Below are 19,886 nucleotides of genomic sequence, written 5' to 3'. Positions count from 1 at the left end.
CCATGGAAAGGCAATCAAGCTAATAAAAGAAAGAAAGATACTACCTCATCATACATGGAGGTGGCAAACCAGGGGCAAACCAAGAATGGGCAACCTGGAAGTCTCTGAACAGACTAGAAGGGCTAGAAGGCATGATCATCAAGTTTGCAGATGACACCAAATTGGGAGGGATAGCCAATAGTCCAGAGGACAGGAGCAGAATTCAAAACGATCTTGACAGATTAGAGAGATGGGCCAAAACTAACAAAATGAAGTTCAACAGTGACAAATGCAAGATACTCCACTTAGGCAGAAAAAATGAAATGCAAAGATACAGAATGGGGGATGCCTGGCTCGAGAGCAGTACGTGTGAAAAAGATCTTGGAGTCCTCGTGGACAGCAAGTTAAACATGAGCCAACAATGTGATGTGGCAGCAAAAAAAGCCAATGGGATTTTGGCCTGCATCAATAGGAGCATAGTGTCTAGATCTAAGGAAGTAATGCTACCCCTCTATTCTGCTTTGGTTAGACCACATCTGGAATACTGTGTCCAATTCTGGGCACCACAATTCAAGAGAGATATTGACAAGCTGGAATGTGTCCAGAGGAGGGCGACTAAAATGATCAAGGGTCTGGAGAACAAGCCCTATGAGGAGCGGCTTAGGGAACTGGGCATGTTTAGCCTGAAGAAGAGAAGGCTGAGAGGAGATATGATAGCCGTGTATAAATATGTGAGAGGAAGCCACAGGGAGGAGGGAGCAAGCTTGTTTTCTGCTTCCTTGGAGACTAGGACGCGGAACAATGGCTTCAAACTACAAGAGAGGAGATTCCATCTGAACATTAGGAAGAACTTCCTGACTGTGAGAGCCGTTCAGCAGTGGAACTCTCTGCCCCGGAGTGTGGTGGAGGCTCCTTCTTTGGAGGTTTTTAAACAGAGGCTGGATGGCCATCTGTCAGGGGTGATTTGAATGCAATATTCCTGCTTCTTGGCAGGGGGTTGGACTGGATGGCCCATGAGGTCTCTTCCAACTCTTTGATTCTATGATTCTATGATTCTATGACTCAGAATCAAAAGACAACCTGGCAAAATGGCACTACCTAAAAGAATCCCATATCTTGTGTGACTGTGGAGCAGAACAGACAACTCAGCTCCTGTATGCTTGTCCACTATGCCCTGCCTCATGTACAGAGGAAGAATTGTTGGACTCTACAGACAATGCCATTGCTGTTGACAGTTTTTGGTCAAAAGATATTTAGCCACCTGTTCTCCTATTTTTATCAGTTTTATTCTAATTATTCTAATGCAATGCTTTTGATACGAAATAAATAAATTGTGATTTCTTTTTTTCCTATTTGTATCCCATTTAGAGTGAGAGAGAACATAGTAAATTCGCTTGTAGAGAGCTGTCCAACCAAGAGGTCCTTGCCCGTGTGCAGGAAGTCGTGGGGGTTCGCTTTCAAGCCATTGAAGAAGAGTTTAAGAGAGCAGATAGTGCAGGAGAAAGGGTTGTGTCAAAAGAAGTTTTCAGAGATATCTGCAACCGAAGGTTTTTACTTCTGACTGACGATCAGGTAAGAAAAGCAATGGGCAGGCTGCTGACTGACTTCTTTCCCCAGAGTTGCAATGTATTTTCAGACACAGAACTTCTTTAGTTGCCACTTTCAGCCTTACCATAGTCATTGTGCTCATCCTTATATCAGGGCTATAAGTGAAGCTTAACATTATCCCACAGGTGGCAGTAGTCAAAAAGACAATAGAGTTAAAACACGAGAAAAGCTCTGTTAGATCAGAACAAAGGGCTGTCTTGCCCAGCATTTTGTTCAAACACTGGATAAGCATGGATAAGTCTATGGGGATCCCACCATTGCAAGATATGAATACAAGCAGGCTCTGATTCCTACTTCCCAGGAACAGTTCACAAGAAACGCATTGCCTCTGATCCTGAAGGTACTTTATGGCCATTGTGAGTAGAGAGCTTTTAACTTCCCTTAACTAGAGAGCTTTTCCTTTTTCTCATCTTAGGAATGAATTCAGGAAAAGCTAGGGCTAGGGATACAATAGGAAATACTTTCTCAAATGATGTGTGATCCTTTGCCTCATTTGGGCAGATACTGATATCAACGCCTTCTTGGGTGGCCCTGTCGTCTTGGCTAGAATCAACCTTCGCAGAAAGTTACCACTATGCAGGTCCCAGAATTTCAGGGGGCTTTCTAGTAGTTGTTTTTTTTTTACTTTTAAAACCTTAGGTTGTTTCAGTAATAGATTAATGAATGATACAACCAGGCCTGGTGCAGGATGTGAAGAGAGGGGCCAGGAACCAGTTCCATCTTGTATCCTGCACTGTGCTTATAATATAATATAATATAATATAATATAATATAATATAATATAATATAATCTTTTTATAAAATGTAATGTTCGTTTGTGGAATTAACAAAATTCAAAAACCAGTTGGCCAATTGACACCAAATTTGGACAGCATACACCTAACAACTCAATGTATATGACCTTCACTCAAAAATTTTGATTTTGTTATTTGGGAGTTGTAGTTGCTGCGATATATAGTTCACCTAGAATCAAAGAGCATTCTGAACTCCACCAATTATGGCATTGAATCAAACGTGGCACACAGGACTCCCATGACCAACAGAAAAAACTGGAAGGGTTTGGTGGACATTGACCCTGAGTTTGGGAATGATAGTTCACCCACATCCAGAGAGCACTGTGGACTCAAGCAATGATGATCTGGACCAAACTTGGCACTGATACTCAAAATGCCCAAATATGAACACAGATGGAGTTTAAGGGAAATAGACCTTGACATTTGGGAGTTGTAGTTGCTGGGATTTATAGTTAACCTACAATCAAAGAGCATTCTGAACTCCACCAATGATGGAATTCAACCAAACATGTCATACAGGACTGCCTTGATCAACAGAACACACTGGAAGGGTTTGGTGGGCATTGACCTTGAGTTTGGGAGTTGTAGTTCACCTACATCCAGAGAGCATTGTGGACTCAAACAATGATGGATCTGGACCAAACTTGACACAAATATTCCATATGCCCAAATATGAACACAGATGGAGTTTGGAGGAAATAGACCTTGACATTTGGGATTTGTAGTTACTGGGATTTATAGTTCACCTACAATCAAAGAGCATTCTGAACTCCACCAATTATGGCATTGAACCAAATCTGGCACACAGGACTCCCATGACCAACAGAAAACACTAGAAGGGTTTGGTGGGCATTGACCTGGAGTTTGGGAGTTGTAGTTCACCTACATCCAGAGAGCACTATGGACTCAAACAATGATAATCTGGACCAAACTTGGCACTGATACTCAAAATGCCCAAATATGAACACAGATGGAGTTTGGGGGAAAACAGATCTTGACATTTGGGAGTTGTAGTTACTTAGATTTATAGTTCACCAACAATCAAAGAGCATTCTGAAGCCCACAAACGACAGAATTGGAGCAAATTTTCCACACAGAACCCCCATGACCAACAGAAAATACTTAAGGCCATCCAGTCTAAATCCCTTCACTGGGGCAAGAAACGTAATCCTGACAAAGAGCCATCCAGCCATAGATATATATAGAAATATATGATTCACACACACAGAGATATAGCATCATCGATTTGAAAGGGACCCCTAAATAAGGACAATTATATGTTGCATGTTCCAGAGTAAGCAAACCAGACAATCTCCACATCAACACTGACAAAGAAACAGCAAGAAATACTGTTTACCCACAAGCATAAAGGAATTACATATATTAGAAATCAACATTTTCTCATTACTTTATTTCCCAGATCACCTGACTGGGCCATAGCTACGTGTGGCAGGGGACGGCTAGTCTATATAAATAAAAATGTAATGTTCGTTTGTGGGATTAACAGAACTCAAAAAGCACTGGACAAAAAATCCAAGATCTTTTTCATACATACTTGCTGTTGAGCCAGGTACATACACCCCAATTCTGTATCTTTGCATTTCATTTTTTCTTACCTGAGTTATGTATCTTGCATTTGTCCATGGAAAGGCTTTGAATTGAAGCCATCAAAGAGTCCACAAACCATAATTGAATTGTCGCTCAGACTAATGTCAGTGCTTTCTGTAGAACCTTATGATCCTTTTGCTGGATCATAAATACCGTTTTCGGCTTCACCTTCCTTACCAAACTGTTGATACTCTACACATTTCCCGAGGGGAGAGCCTTCAACCCGTAGTTAAGAATCATCTCAGCTAACCCATTGCACAAAGCTCTTGTGATATTTAATTGATGCTTGTAAAACATTTTGAGATGCTCTGATGTAGCGCAAAGTGTGTTTTGTTTTGTATAATTTATAATATGGTAGCAGCTTGAACCAATGGGGGAAAAGTTGAAAGGAAATTCAGAATGTAGTTACAGCCTTTGATGTTTAACTGCAACTTGCCACGTGCAAACCAAAGCCTTAGAGGTGATGTGCTTTCTACAGGGTCTTTCTTGTCAGGGAGGGTTTTGTTTTCGTGTTTTACAAGGAGAAACAAAAGTTTATAGGTTGTCTGGTTGAAATCTAGAGCAAGTATCACATTCCAATAAATTGTGTACATTACTCAGAAATGGGATCCATTGATAGCAATATTTAATTTCCATGATAGGTCTTTGCAATGGCAATCCAGTAAAACAATCGTAAAGAGGAATTTGCACTAACAGAACCTTTGCCATTTCGGGTGTTGCCATAAAGGCAACAACACTAACTCTGTTACTGGTTTAGAAGCAATGCCTTCTCCCACCCACACCTAAAATAATTTCATATGGAGTGTAGGCAAAGAATCATAGAGTTGGAAGAGACCTCATGGGCCATCCAGTCCAACCCCCTGCCCAGAAGCAGGAAATTTGCATTCAAAACACCCCCGACAGATGGCCATCCCGCCTCTGTTTAAAAGCTTCCAAAGAAGGAGCCTCCACCACACTCTGAGGCAGAGAGTTCCACTGCTGAACGGCTCTCACAGTCAGGAAGTTCTTCCTAATGTTCAAATGGAATCTTCTTTCTTGTAGTTTGAAGCCATTTTTCCGTGTCCTAGTCTCCAGGGCAGCAGAAAACAAGCTTGCTCCCTCCTCCCTATGACTTCCTCTCACGTATTTAAACATGGCTATCATGTTTCCTCTAAGCCTTCTCTTCTACAGACTAAACACGCCCAACTCTTTAAGCCACTCCTCATAGGGCTTGTTCTCCAGACCCTTGATTATTTTAGTCACCCTCCTCTGGACACATTCCAGCTTGTCAATATCTCTCTTGAATTGTGGTGCCCAGAATTGGACACAATATGCCAGGTGTGGTTTAACCAAGGTAGAATAGAGGGGTAGCATGACTTCCTTGGATCTAGACACTAGACTCCTATTGATGCAGGCCAAAATCCCATTGGCTTTTTTTGCCACCACATCACATTGTTGGCACATTTTTAACTTGTTGTCCACAAGGACTCCAAGATCTTTTGCACACGTCCTGCTTTCGAGCCAGGCATTGTCCCCCTTCTGTATCTTTGTGTTACATTTTTTCTGCCTAAGTGGAGTATCTTGCATTTGTCACTGTTGAACTTCATTTTGTTAGTTTTGGCCCATCTCTCTAATCTGTTAAGATCGTTTTGAATTTGCATGTTTAGAGATCTCATAAGAATGCAGTTGAGACAGAGAAAAGGTGCAAACTCAAGTGTCAGTTGGCCTAGGCATTGCTCTTAAGTATCAGGGCTAGAACTTGGGATATTTATTTATTTACTACATTTTATTTACTACACCTACCCTCAGTTATAGAACAATAGGTTTGGCTTCCAACAGGTCCAAAATACAGTGATAACTTGACTTAAGAATTTAATTCATTCTGTGACCGAGATCTTAACTCAAAACACCCTTCTCTCAAGGAGAACTTTCTCATTGGAATGCATTGAAATGCTACTGATCCATTCTGGCTCCCCGAACCCCCTTTTTTTGTTAAGTGTTTTTAAATAAGAAAATGTACTTTATAAATAATATATAAATTTATAAATGTACATTGATATGGAACAATATAAAAAGAAAGATCAATTTTAAAATAGTAGAAGCACAAAGTTCTGGCATGGTAGCACAAAGAGCAAGGTGAAGAGGCAGAAGCATCGTGTTCTTCATACTGTACTCATTCCAGCCTCCCTCCCTCTTTTACTCTCTCTCTCCCCTCTCTCTTCATGAAGCTATACATGCCAGGAATAAAAAGCATACAAAACTAACTAACCCAAAGTTTCTGAAAGCGGACAAGAGCAAAGCAGACAGCAATCTCCCAAAGCGGACAAGAGCATAAGGGTAGGAGGCATGAGGCACAGAGGCTGCTCCCATAAAACTCTAAAGCCCTGTATTTTCACATTAGCATTCCTTCTGGCTCTAGCTCTTAACTCAAAAGTCTGCTCTTATGTCAAAGCAGAACCCAGGCAGGACCACTGCTCTTAACCTAAAACACTCTTAAGTTGGAACACTTTTAAGTAGAGGTTCCTCTGTACACCTCCTTCATCACTCTGCAGTGACTGAACTCACACATCAGATATTGGGGGAAAGCTTCTTCTTCTTCTTCTTCTTCTTCTTCTTATATATATTTATTTATACCCCGCTTTATCTCCCCAACAGGGGCAGCTCAACCCATTACACAAAGTAAGCATTCACAGTATAGTTGATTTTGTCCAGGGGCACTCTTGAAGCGCTCTTGGGGGAAAATAGACCTTGACATATGCGAGTTGTTACTGGGATGTATAGTTCACCTAATATCAAAGAACATTCTGAACTTCGCCAATGATGGAATTGAACCTAATATGGCACACAGAACTCCCATGACAAACAGAAAATATATATCAATGATTGGGTGGTGGGGGGGGGGCACCAAAATACTGTTTGCTTACCATTGAAAATTACCTAGGGCCACCTCTGCTGCCCAAAGGGGACTCAAAGTAGCTTAACTTTAAAGCATTAATAAAGCCCGACTGCTCATTGGAGGGAAGGATACTAGAGACAAAGTTGAAGTACTTTGGCCACATCATGAGGAGACAGCAAAGCCTAGAGAAGACAATTATGCTGGGGAAAGTGGAAGGCAAAAGGAAGAGGGGCCGACCAAGGGCAAGATGGATGGATGGCATCCTTGAATTGACTGAACTGACCTTGAAGGAGCTGGGGGTGGTGACGGCCGACAGGGAGCTCTGGCGTGGGCTGGTCCATGAGGTCATGAAGAGTCGGAGACGACTGAACGAATGAACAACAACAACATACAATTTAAAATATACAAATATACAAACATTAAAACAGAATTAAACACAAACAGCACTAAAAATTCACAATTAAAATCCATCCAAAACATATTCAAGGTTACAACCACAGCAACCCCTGACTAGATCTTCACCACCTTCCATATAGGTTTCCATATGAAAGAGTAATGAGTTCTGTCTTCAGCACTTTTTGTAGAATCATTGCCTTCTTATGCCTATGTTAATACTCTGTCCTCTTCCTGAATAGTTTGAGAATCTCTGGAACACAGTACCTCTTGATCAGAATGGAAAACTGAAATATCCCTGGTTTTTGAGGAAGTTCAGCTTTGAAAGACGAGAAATGAGTGATACACCCGTTGCAGCTGTGACACCAGCTGAGCCTGGATCACGGTTAGGTTCACGGCCCCAAACAGCAGCCTCTCCATCAACAGCAAAGAAAGTAAGTGTTTCACAGCCAAAGACGTATCTGAGCTATTCGGGTGTGGGGGATGGGGTGTGGGATAGGAAATGCATTCCTGGTACCTTGGTTTTGTTCATGCCATCAGTATCTCATTCTTCCGCAAATCGAGGATTTCCTATTGCAAAACCAATGTATATTCCTAGGCCTGAACAATTTAGGGCATCACACCAGGGGCTTGATGAACCTCCCTTGTGTGATTTGTTTGTTTAGTATTCTTAATAATAGGTGGGTTGCCAAATTGCTGGCATCAATTTGAACATTTTATCCAGTTTGTTGTCTGTATGGATGGAAAGGAATTAATACTGAAAAAAAAAAGATGGCTGTTAAAAGTGTCAATATTCTCACCTATGTGCATTAATGTATATTCGTTTATTTATTTATTTATTTACAGTATTTATATTCCGCCCTTCTCACCCCGCAGGGGACTCAGGGCAGATTACAGTGTACACATATATGGCAAACATTCAGTGCCAATTTGACATACAACATATACAGACATACACAGAGGCTATTTAACTTTTTCTGGCCACCAGGGGAGCTGTCGCTTTCATCGTCCATCTGTGACACTGATGATGAAGTACTTCCGCATTCCCCGCATGCTTTTGCTGGAGTGCTTTTGCTGGAGTCTTTTTTATGGCCTCATAAATTAGTTAATTTAGCCTCCCCACACAAGGTGATACCTAATTTTCCTACTTGACAGATGCAACTGTCTTTTGGGTTGCAAAGGTCGACAACAGGCTACACAATTGGTTGGAAGCCCACTCCAACCCAGGCTGGCTTCGAACTCATGACCTTTTGGTCAGAGTGATCTTAATGCATCTGACACCCAGCCAGCTGCGTCACAATCCTGGTGCTTTCAGAGAAAGGATCTGGTAAACCTTTTTTCTGAGTATGAAAACCCTATGAAATTAATGCGGTAACCATTAGTCAACAGGCAACTTGAAGGAACACACATAAAGGGGGATAAGAGTGTACTGGAAACAATACCCTTCTATTTTTATTTTACCCTCAGTCCATTATAAAGCAAATCTTCCTTGTTCTTCATGAATTTACCTGGAGTAAGAATGAAGCAGTGAATTATGCATTCTTGACTATTTGTTGATTCACGAAGCTGCACATAAGTGAACTACATAGTCTCTTTAACATCAAGGACACCTTTCCTTCTAGCAAGAATTAACACTTGGCTTCAGTAATTCAGCTTGCAAATAAAGTCCACGTTTAAATTCCAAGGTCCAGTAACGCAACAAAGCATCTAAAAATCAATTGATTTAATAAATATTTTCCACCCTTTCAGGGAGCAACTGTTATAAATATGTATTGTCGAAGGCTTTCATGGCTGGAATCACTAGGTTCTTGTAGGGTTTTTCGGGCTATAGGGCCATGTTCTAGAGGCATTTCTCCTGACGTTTCGCCTGCATCTATGGCAAGCATCCTCAGAGGTAATGAGGTGATCCTCACTACCTCTGAGGATGCTTGCCATAGATGCAGGCGAAACGTCAGGAGAAATGCCTCTAGAACATGGCCCTATAGCCCGAAAAAACCTACAACAACCTTGTTATAAATATGTCATAGAGCAGTGGTTCTCAACCTTCCTAATGCTGTGACCTCTTAATATAGTTCCTCATGTTGTGGTGACCCCCAACCATTATTTTTATTGCTTCTTCATAACTAATTTTGCTACTGTTATGAATCGTGATGTAAATATCTGATATGCAGGAGGTATTTTCATTTACCGGACCAAATTTGGCACAAATACTCGATATGCTCAAATTTGAATACTGGTGGGGTATTGGTGGGATTGATTTTGTCATTTGGGAGTTGTAGTTGCTGGGATTTATAGTTCACCTACAATCAAAGAGCATTCTGAACTCCACCAACAATGGAATTGAACCAAACTTGCCACAGAGGACTCCCACGACCAACAGAAAATACTGGAATGGTTTGGTGAGCATTGACCTTGAGTTTTGGAGTTGTAGTTTATCTCTATCCAGAGACACTGTCGACTCAAAAAATGATGGATCTGGACCAAACTTGGCACAAATACTCAATATTCCCAAATGTCAACACTGGTCAAGTTTGGGGAAATAGACTTTGACATTTGGGAGTTGCAGTTGCTGGGATTTAGAATTCGTCTACAAACAAAGAGCATTCTGAATCTCATCAATGATAGAATTGGGCCAAACTTCCCACACAGAACCCCCATGACCAATAGAAAATACTGTGTTTTCTGATGGTCTTTGGTGACCCCTCTGACACCCCCTCGTGACCCTTCCAGGGGTCCCGACCCCCAGGTAGAGAAACACTGTCATAGAGTTTGATCCTCTATATTGTTGCACTCCAGGACAGGAAAAGCCCTCTGACTGTAAACATCACACTGTTGATTGGAGAACAACCCTTTTATTGAAGATAATTAAAAAGCAGAAAAGTAGAAAACACTTTAAGGAAATAGGTAAATCCAATTAGGTAAGAAGATAAGCAGGACCAAAAATACTCCAGGGTAAAGTTCAGCAAAGTCCATAAAAATGAAGTTCACACTTCTCTAATATAATTCAGAAAACCAGAAAACATTAATCCAAGGCATGAGTAGGCATTCATACAATCCAAGAATCCAAACCATGAAACAAGAAATACCTAGACAAGAATCTTCCAAGCAAGGCTTCCATGAAACAAGGACGAGAACTACACTTGATTCCAAACGATGCTTCATCTGACTATATTTCCCATACTTGGACCTTTTATCCCCTCGTTAAACTATTCCAAACATTCAGAAATTGGTTTCGTTTTAATCGAGATTCCCTTATCTTTTTGTCAGATCCTGGCAGTCCGCCAAAGCCACTGTTCGGTTTGCCTGTTTTGACTAATCACCTGCTGCCTATCTATTTGCCCATTAAGTTTTGCAGCTGGGCCAGGTGCCCAGTTGTTTTCAAGCCCCAAATCTTGGGAACCCTCTGGTAGCAATTCAGGGAGTACACCATCATTCCCCGGAAGCCCCTGGTGGCGCAGTGGGTTAAAGCACTGAGCTGCTGAGCTTGTTGATCGAAAGGTCGCAGGCTCGATTCCGGGGAGCAGCGTGAGCGTCCGCTGTCAGCCCTAGCTTCTGCCAACCTAGCAGTTCGAAAACATGCAAATGTGAGTAGATCAATAGGTACCACTCTGGCGGGAAGGTAACGGCACTCCATGCAGTCATGCCAGCCACATGACCTTGGAGGTGTCTACGGACAACGCTGGCTCTTCGGCTTAGAAATGGAGATGAGCACCACACCCCAGAGTCAGACATGACTGGACTTAATGTCAGGGGACTACCTTTACCTTTACCTTTTTACCATCATTCCCACACCCTTCATGGGAAACTACACTTTGCACAGGGATCTCCTGGTCTTTCTCTGCATTAGTATCATTGACCAAAGCATTGCCATCTTGAAATTCATTGGCATCACTTCCCACATCCAAAGCACCCTGATCTTGAAACACAATCACAGGCCGAACTCCAACATATATCAGGGTGGTGACGTCTAGAAAATGAATTCATCAGCATAAGAAAAGACTGAAATGGTCCCGTGAATTGAAGCTGTCATATTCTTAAAGGGAAAGGTCTTATGGATGTCATTCAAAGCTAGAAAGCAAAGTGTGTAAGGGTCTCTTCACACAGGGTATTTTTTGGTGGTAGCAACAGGATTTTAGCAGGTTTGCTATGGCACCCGACAGCTCCCATCACACCCCAGAGAAGTACTTCTGAGCTTGCTCCATGGCAAAACTGGCAAAAAAAAAAAAAAACAACCCTGCCACCACCGAAAAATAACTATGGGTTGAGACAGCTGCCGGATGCTTCCTCCTGCGTGATGAGGTAGGGGGGAAGGTGGGACTGTGTGGGGCAATGGGTCCCCATGCCCTCTGGATGGGCACCACCGCATTCACAGCAATGCATGGCAATCTGTGGCAATTCTGGCGCCATGTGCAAAGAGGTCCTGAAAATTTCAGATTCTAGTAACATAATTTAAAATTAACTTGGAATAATACAGCAATCAAAGACTTTTTGCCCCTGGTCTGTTGACAAAACAGTCTGCTGAATACTGTCCCTGACTTGTAGGAATTGCAGTGATAGGAGAGGGGAGACAGATTTTGCTCATCTCAGTTGTGTAAGTAGTGCCATTCTTTTAAAAAAGCAAACTTCACAAGGGGAGTATTGATGGCGTATGTGTCACCAGTGTCAGAAAGCGATTGAATTAACATTCCTTTTGTTCGTTGGTGTGTTAAAAGCTATCTTTGGTTTTTAGGCCTCAGAACCAAGCAGGCCACATACAGCTGCAGTTCAGACGCCTCCCATTCTGAACTGTCAGCCAATTGAAAGTAAAATCCGAAAAGTTGTTCAGCGCCGTTGGAGAGAAATATTGAAGGAGTGCAAAGAGAAGGATGTTGAACGCCTGGGAGAAATTTCTATAGAAGACTTTTTAGGTTGGTTGTTTCTTTAAGTCTTCACTATGGACAATAGAAATCCAGTTATAATCAAAAGATTCACCCAGCATTCCTGAATTAGTTGTTAGGGTAGTTATGCAGACTGGATACAGGCTTAAATTAACCATGTACAGATGTAATTATGTACATTGCATCCCATTTTCTCTCCTTCTAGCTCCACACAGCTAACCCACTTCAAAATCCCAGATATGTAATTTAATAACATTAAACCCATATACGTCTAAGTTGGGAATTCTTGACTAAGCTTGCATTTGTTTATACAACTATTCTTCTTCACACTAGAAGCAATTTGCAGTTTCTCAAGTTGCCCCTGACATGAAAAAAATACAACTATGCTGGAAGGGCATTCATAGGATATGCCTATGAATGCCCCAATCTTTGTACACTCTCTGCTTCATCAAACAAAATACTGCACTCGCAGAGCTTGTCGTATTCCAGCATCGATATTGACTTTTGAGGTGGCTGCCATATGGGTGCCTTCATCACATCCGGTTTGACCTGCTGAAACCCATGAATAATTGAGATTAAGCTGGAAGCAGCATGGAAGCTATGTAGCACAGAAGACTGCTTTCTCTTGATCATGTCTAGTAAATAAATAATGTGATAACTTTGTATTGATCATATACACATTTTCATTCAAGGGATTGAAGCATCCAGTATAAGCTTCGGGATGAATGAATCATTTCAGAACACGCACCATAGACAGGACTTGGTGTCTCTCATCACCTAAAACATTGGACTGAGTTCATTCATCTGCTACTAGACCAGGGGACCTCAAACTTTATAAACAGAGGGCCAGGTCACAGTCCCTCAAACTGTTGGAGAGCGGAATTATAATTTGAAAAAAACATGAATGCCTACACACAATGCACATATATTATTTGTAGTGCAAAAACACTTAAAAACAATGCAATAATTAAAATGAAGAACAATTTTAACAAATATAAACTTATTAGTATTTCAATGGAAAGTGTAAACCTGCTTTTGGCTGATGAGATAGGAGTGTTGTTGTTGTTGTCATGTGCTTTCAAGTTGTTTCAGACTTAGATTGACCCTGAGTGAGGGCTGAGTAAATGACCTTGGAGGGCCGTATCTGGCCCGCGGGCCGTAGTTTGAGGACCTCTGTAGTAGGCCATGCAGAGTAATAAAATCAAGTTGGATATGTGTATCCCTATGGTTCATGCATATTCATTTGGCTTTAGGAATATACCTCAGTAATGTGAATTATCAGCATTACTGTTCTTCAGCAGAAATGCTTTTCTGCTGCTTTGCCCAATATTAACTGTCAAAGAGTGTCAATTTCAATGCTTTTTTTTGTCCAAACACTTTTGTTTATTTCAGCTGTAATAGAAAAAGCTCATTTGAATTTAACCAAAGAAGAGTTGAAGCAACTTGTAACCAAATATGATTTTAAGAGTGTCGGCAAATTTGCCTACTGTGACTTCCTTCAAAGCTGTGTCTTGCTGTTTAAACAACAGGAATTGTCTCCTCTACAAAGAGTTGTAATCCAAAATCCACGACTACAGGTAAACATCTTTTGGGCAAGATGAGAAAATGATGTTGCCAGAGGAAATTCTAATTCAGTTAGGGGTTGAACATCTCTTATTTGGAATTCTGAAATCCAAAGTGCTTCCAAAATTTCCATATGGATGACTGAGATAGTGATACCTTTGCTTTCTGAAGGTTCAGTGGACCAAAGTATTACAAATATTGTATATACAGTGGATTGTTGTAGGTTTTTCTGGGCTATATGGCCATGTTTTAGAGGCATTTTCTCCTGACGTTTCACCTGCATCTATGGCAAGCATCCTCAGAGGTTGTGAGGTCTGTTGGAAGTAGGTAAATGGATTTATATATCTGTGGAATGACCAGGGTGGGACAAAGGACTTTTGTCTGCTGGAGCTAGGTGTCAATGTTTCAACTGACCACCTTGATTAGCATTTAATGGCTTGACAATACATTGTATATACAATTACCTCCAAATTATGCATATAAGATATATGGAACATAAATGCATTTTATGTTTATACTTTAGTCCCACTTCTCTAGGATCCTTCTAAGGCTGGATCGACACTGTCATATAACACAGTTTAACTGCTTTGAACTGGATTATATGAGTATACACTGTGATATAATCCAGTTCCAATCAGATAATCTGGATTCAGAAACTGGATTATATGGCAGTATAGATGACAAGTGTTCCATTTTTTTTTAAAAAAAACCACAGAAATCCAAAATATTTTGGGGCCCAAGCATCTGGATGATGGATACGTAGCCTGTATACCTTTACAGCTTCTATTCATCAACTTGGTTGCGTGCATCAGTTTATTGTGCGGGTTATTTGCTTCTAATTTTTGGTATCAGTTTTATATCCTCAGTCCTGTATCTCTTTTTTCAGAGGAAAACCCTTTGTCCTTAGTATTTAGATGATACCCCAATATTTTTCAGTGACTAATTGGCAAGCTTAAATGCTAGAACATATTATTTAGCAAAATAATATGTTCTAGATTTCCTAGATTTGAGGAAATCTAGTATATCTAGATTTCCTCAAATATGCAGGATGCATGCAAAAACTATCAATCTCTGTCCAGGTATAGAATTTATGTTCATGGAGAAAAGAAAATAAAGCCCTCACTTCTGGTAATTGTGCTCATCCCAACCCATGGATATTTATGTGTTGGAATGTACATCTGATTTGGGAAAGTCTACCTGAGATTTGGCATGCAGACATCCAAAATGCAAAGGCCTATGGGGGAGGGATGGATAGGGTCAGTAATATAACCTCACTGCTTTCTTCTTCATCCAAAGAATACCTGAATAGGGCTCCAATGTATATTAATCAAGGCCAATTTACCTTTCTCTCTTTGTCAGGGTACCCCTGGGCCACAGTCACCAACCTTTTTCAATGCAATGATGAGAATTCAGCCCCAGATCCTGCACTGCTGGAGACCAATGAGACGTACCTTTAAATTTCATGATGAAAGAGGGACTGGGCATCTGAGTGTTCAAGATTTCAGACAGGTAACGGTTTGTTTGTTTTGTTTAGATCAGCATTTCTCAACCTGGGGGTGGGTCGTGAGGAGATATCAGAGGGGTCACCAAAGACCATCAAAAGACACAGTATTTTCTGTTGGTCATGAGGGTTCCATGTGGAAAGATTGACTCAATTCTATTGTTGGTGGGGTTCAGAATTCTCTTTGATTGTAGGTGAACTATAAATCCCAGCAACTACAACTCCCAAATGTCAAGGTCTATTTCCCCCCAAACTCCATCAGTGTTCACATTTGGGCACATTGAGTATCAGTGCCAAGTTTGGTCCAGATCCATCATTGCTTGAGTCCACAGTGCTCTCTGGATGTAGGTGAACTACAACTCCAAAAGTCAAGGTCAGTGCCCACCAAAACCTTCCAGTATTTTCTCTTGGTCATGGGAGTTTTGTGTGCCAAGTTTGGTTCAATTCCCTCATTGGTGGAGGTCAGAATGCTCTTTGATTGTAGGTGAACTATAAATTCCAACTATACAACTCCCAAATGACAAAATCAATTATTCCCCCCCAATCCCTGCAACCTTCCCTCCTTCTTTTTTTATTTCCTTCTCTCCTTCCTTCCCTCTCTCTTTCTTGCCCTTTCTTTCTTTCTTTCTTTCTTTCTTTCTTTCTTTCTTTCTTTCTTTCTCTCCTTCCTTCCTTCCTTCCTTCCTTCCTTCCTTCCTTCCTTCCTTCCTTCCTTCCTTCCTTCCTTCTTCTCCCCTTCAACCCCCCCCCCCGCCACCTTTACTTTCCCTTCCTCTTTTGTGCTTTTCTTCCTCCTCTACCTATTTTTGGACTGCAACTCCCAGCAGTCCTCCTGATTGATCTATCTGTTTACCTATCTATGTCTATCTAATCTATCTGGAAGATTGCCGGGAGTTGCAGTCCAGGAATAGGAAATTGGAAATATGCAGGGATTGGGATGCTCTCAAAGAAATCCAAGAAGAAGGAAGTGTGCAGCTTAGAAACAGTGCATTTGTATCATCCCCCTCAGATAAAGGGATGAGTGGCCATCTGTTGGGGGTGCTTTGAATGTGATTTTCCTGCTTCTTCACAGAATGGGGTTGGCTTGGATGGCCCACCAGGTGTCTCCCAACTCTAGGACTCTCTGGTTCTATATTCTTCTCTTCCCTTCACCAATTTCCCCCTTTCTTTCTTTCTTTGCTCCTTCTCTGCCTCTTCCCTTCCTTTCCTCTCCCATCCCTGCCTCCTTTTCCTTCCTTCCCCCTTCTTTCCTTCTATCTTTCTTTCCATTCATAATCTTCTCTTCTCTTCACCAATCATTTTCTTCCTTTCTTCTCTCCTTTCCCTTTCTTTCCCCTCCTTCCTCCGGGACAGTTTGTAACGTTTCTTTAAGGGGGGAAAGGGGGATGTTGAGCCCAAGTGGGAGAGTTGCTGGCCTTCTCATAGTTCGCATCCTCCCTTCACCCAACTTGGGGGGGGGGGTGCAGCCGCTCATGCAGTCAGGCTTGCCTTGCAATCCTCTGGTCTTGGGAGAAGAATTGCCTGGTTGCCATGTGGGCCTCATGGAGCCACTGTGGTGGCTCCAGCTGCTGCCAGGGCTTGCTCCGCCAAGCCCCCACCCCTCCGTTGAGGCAGGCCTTCTCCTTCCTTCCCTCTTCCTTTTGTCAATCCCTCCCCTCCCCCCAAAAAAAGGGACTCTGCCTTCCTGCATGGAAAGGGACTCCATGGCGAGGCTTCTCTTCCCTCACAACGGTTGGTGCTTCATTCTTCTCGCGCAATGGGGGAGAGGGGCTTTTGCACATGCACTGTAAGGCATTTTTCTTTTTGGGGAGTTTTAAGTTATTTCCCCTTTGTTTTTTCACTTTTTTTGGATTAGAATGTGTTTTGCTGCCAAATTTGGTGTCAATTCATCCAGTGGTTTTTAAGTTCAGTTAATCCCACAAACGAACATCACATTTTTATTTATATAGCTATCTGCTACACTGTCTCATTTGAGCAAACACAGCATTCCTGCAGTAGACAAAAGTCAGTGGAGGTTGGCAAAAGATTTTGCAAACTCTTATTTATATATTCCCAGCCCTCAACATCTTACTGTACTTTAGATCCAAGTATAGCTAAGCCTGTTTCTGTCTGTGGAACAAACATACCCCAAGCCAGTCTGCCAACCCAACTCGGTTGTATTGTGTTGACCCAATTCACAAATTAGCCCAATGCTATGATGGGGAAGTTGCAAGAAAAGGAGCCGTAGAACCATGTTGCCATGGGAACATTGGGAAAGAAAATGACTTAAGATATTCTGAACTGTGGAGGAACTGAATGAGGCAATTTTGCTTAAATGAATTGTGTGCATGTTTCAATTCCATTTTGGTTGCCTGCTGCTCACTTTCCTAGATGGGTCCTAATTAAAGATAAGCTATGTGTCAGGTTTTGTATGTGTGTTTTTTGCAGGTGCTTCGAAAGTATGGTATTAACCTGTCTGAAGAGGAGTTCTTTCACATCTTGGAATATTATGACAAATCATTAACTTCCAAAATCTCCTACAATGAATTCCTCCGAGCATTCCTGCAGTAGAAAACGGGGGAAAAGATGCCTCCTTCCAGTCTTGGAGAATAATTAGGCAAGACAGCTGTGATTGCTGAAATATATTTCCTCATTTTAAACTAATAAAACTATATAAACTCAGCTTTTTGTTTAATAGTTCATCAGCAGTCTTATAATGTTGATACAGTGCAAACTGGTGGTGTCTGGTGAAGTAAATCTTCAATAGCTGGGGCTATTAATTTTCTCATAAGCCATTTAGATGGGAAAACCGAAAACAATTAAAGTTGTTACAGTGATAGTTCCGGGGCTTTTAATTGGCGTTTTCCAAATGCAATAACTTAATTTTTTTCAATTAAAATATTTGATAGAAAACGAACGTTCAATTTAGGCTTTAAAAGGCACACTGTTCCATTTTACTTGCTGTCATCTTCCAAATGGATTGTCTCTAATACATTATTCGTCATGATTCACAAATAGAATGCCTCAGGATTTTTTAAAAAATAATCTTTATTAGAAATTTTTGGTTTACAATTAGAAGAAAGAAAATAAAAGAAGAAAACAATAGATCCGTGTCTAAAAGGGTGTAATAAGTCAGCCAACAGTAAGAAAAAAAGTGAGAAAAAGAGAAGAAAGAAAAAGAAAGAAAGAATATAGAAAAGAAAAATTATATATCTAAAATCAAGAGATAGACAGACACGGAAGCTATTTTGACTTCCTGGTATCTTCTAGAGCAGTGTTTCTCAACCTGGGGGTCGGGACCCCTGAGGGGGTCGCGAAGGGGTGTCAGAGGGGTCGCCAAAGAACATCAGAAAACACAGTATTTTCTGATGGTCATGGGGATTCCATGTGGGAAGTTTGAGCCAATTCTATAGTCAGTGGAGTTCAGAATGTTATTTGATTGTAATGAACTATAAATCCCAGCAACTACAACTCCCAAAAGTCAAGGTCTATTTTTCCCAGGCTCCACCAGTGTTCACATTTGCGCATACTGAGTATTTGTGCCAAGTTTGGTCCAGATCCACCATTGCGCGAGTCCACAGTGCTCTCTGGATATAGGTGAACTACAACTCCCAAAGGTCAATACCCACCAAACCCTTCCAGTGTTTTCCGTTGGTCATGGGAGTTCTGTGTGGCAAATTAGGTTCAAATCCATCGCTGGTGCAGTTCAGAATGCTTTTTGATTATAGGTGAACTATAAATCCCAGCAACTACAACTCCCAAATTACAAAATCAATCCTCCCCCAACCCCACTAGCATTTACATGTGGTTGCATTGGGTATTTGTGCCCAGTTTGGTCCTGTGAATGAAAATACATCTTGCATATCTGATATTTACATTATGAAGTAGTGATATTACGTTATGAAGTAGCAACAAATACAATATGGTTGTCACCACAACATGAGGGACTGTATTAAGGGGTCATGGCATTAGGAAGGTTGAGAACCACTGTTCTAGAGGTCCTTTTCTTTTCTGTGCCGTCACACCCAGACACTATAAGGTTAAAACTAAGATGTGCTTCTCTCTTTATCTGAGTGAACCACGGGTGCCTTTCTTAGAAGCTCAAGATTCCCAGCAACTGAGGCCAGTCCAGATTTGAACATCAGCAGAACATTTATTTTTCAAAGTCCTTGACAAACTTGGCTCAGGTTGATGGAGTTACAAACACAAACAGTCAATTTTGGAAACCATATAGATGTTCTTTCTTTCCTTTTTCCTTCAGTTACCGAGTTAATCTTTCCCCAACGGTAGAAAAATCCTGGGATCTTTTACCCTAACCCTGAGCTGTTATCTTCCAGAAAGAGCAGGTATTCCCCTGGCACACACCAAAGGGGCCCTAAACAACTACAGAAATGCATCAAATGGGCAAAGTGGCCCCTGGCACACATTAAACAGGGACTAAACAACTTCTAAAAGGCACAAAATGGGCAAAGTGCCTCCTGGCACACATTAAACAGGGACTAAACAACATCTAAAGGGCACCAAAAGGGCAAAGTGGCCTCTGGCACACATTAAACAGGGACTAAAAAACTTCTAAAAGGCACAAAATGTGCAAAGTGGCCCCTGGCACACACTAAAGAGGCCCTAAACAACTTCTAAAAGGCACCAAATGGGCAAAGTGGCCCCTGGAAAAAAAGGGGAAAAAACCTGCCCCGGAGTGTGATGGAGGC

General features: G+C 41.5%; 1 protein-coding gene across 1 annotated transcript in view; it reads left to right on the top strand.

The window, feature by feature from the left end:
* Positions 1–17,859, top strand: part of EFCAB6 (EF-hand calcium binding domain 6) — a 195,047-nt gene extending 177,188 nt beyond the window's left edge. Inside the window, exons 25-30 of the mRNA XM_060778167.2 lie at positions 1,348–1,551; positions 7,500–7,691; positions 11,987–12,164; positions 13,527–13,711; positions 15,057–15,206; positions 17,626–17,859. Of these exons, the coding sequence (XP_060634150.2) occupies positions 1,348–1,551; positions 7,500–7,691; positions 11,987–12,164; positions 13,527–13,711; positions 15,057–15,206; positions 17,626–17,748 (1,032 nt within the window). The 3' untranslated portion in view covers positions 17,749–17,859. The remainder of the gene's footprint in view (positions 1–1,347; positions 1,552–7,499; positions 7,692–11,986; positions 12,165–13,526; positions 13,712–15,056; positions 15,207–17,625) is intronic.
* Positions 17,860–19,886: the final 2,027 nt, after the last annotated feature.

The sequence above is a fragment of the Anolis sagrei genome, chromosome 5 (assembly GCF_037176765.1).
Source record: "Anolis sagrei isolate rAnoSag1 chromosome 5, rAnoSag1.mat, whole genome shotgun sequence".
Taxonomy (NCBI): Eukaryota; Metazoa; Chordata; class Lepidosauria; order Squamata; family Dactyloidae; genus Anolis; species Anolis sagrei.
The sequence above is the reverse complement of the archived record's forward strand: the minus strand, read 5'-3'. Positions and strand labels throughout refer to the sequence as shown.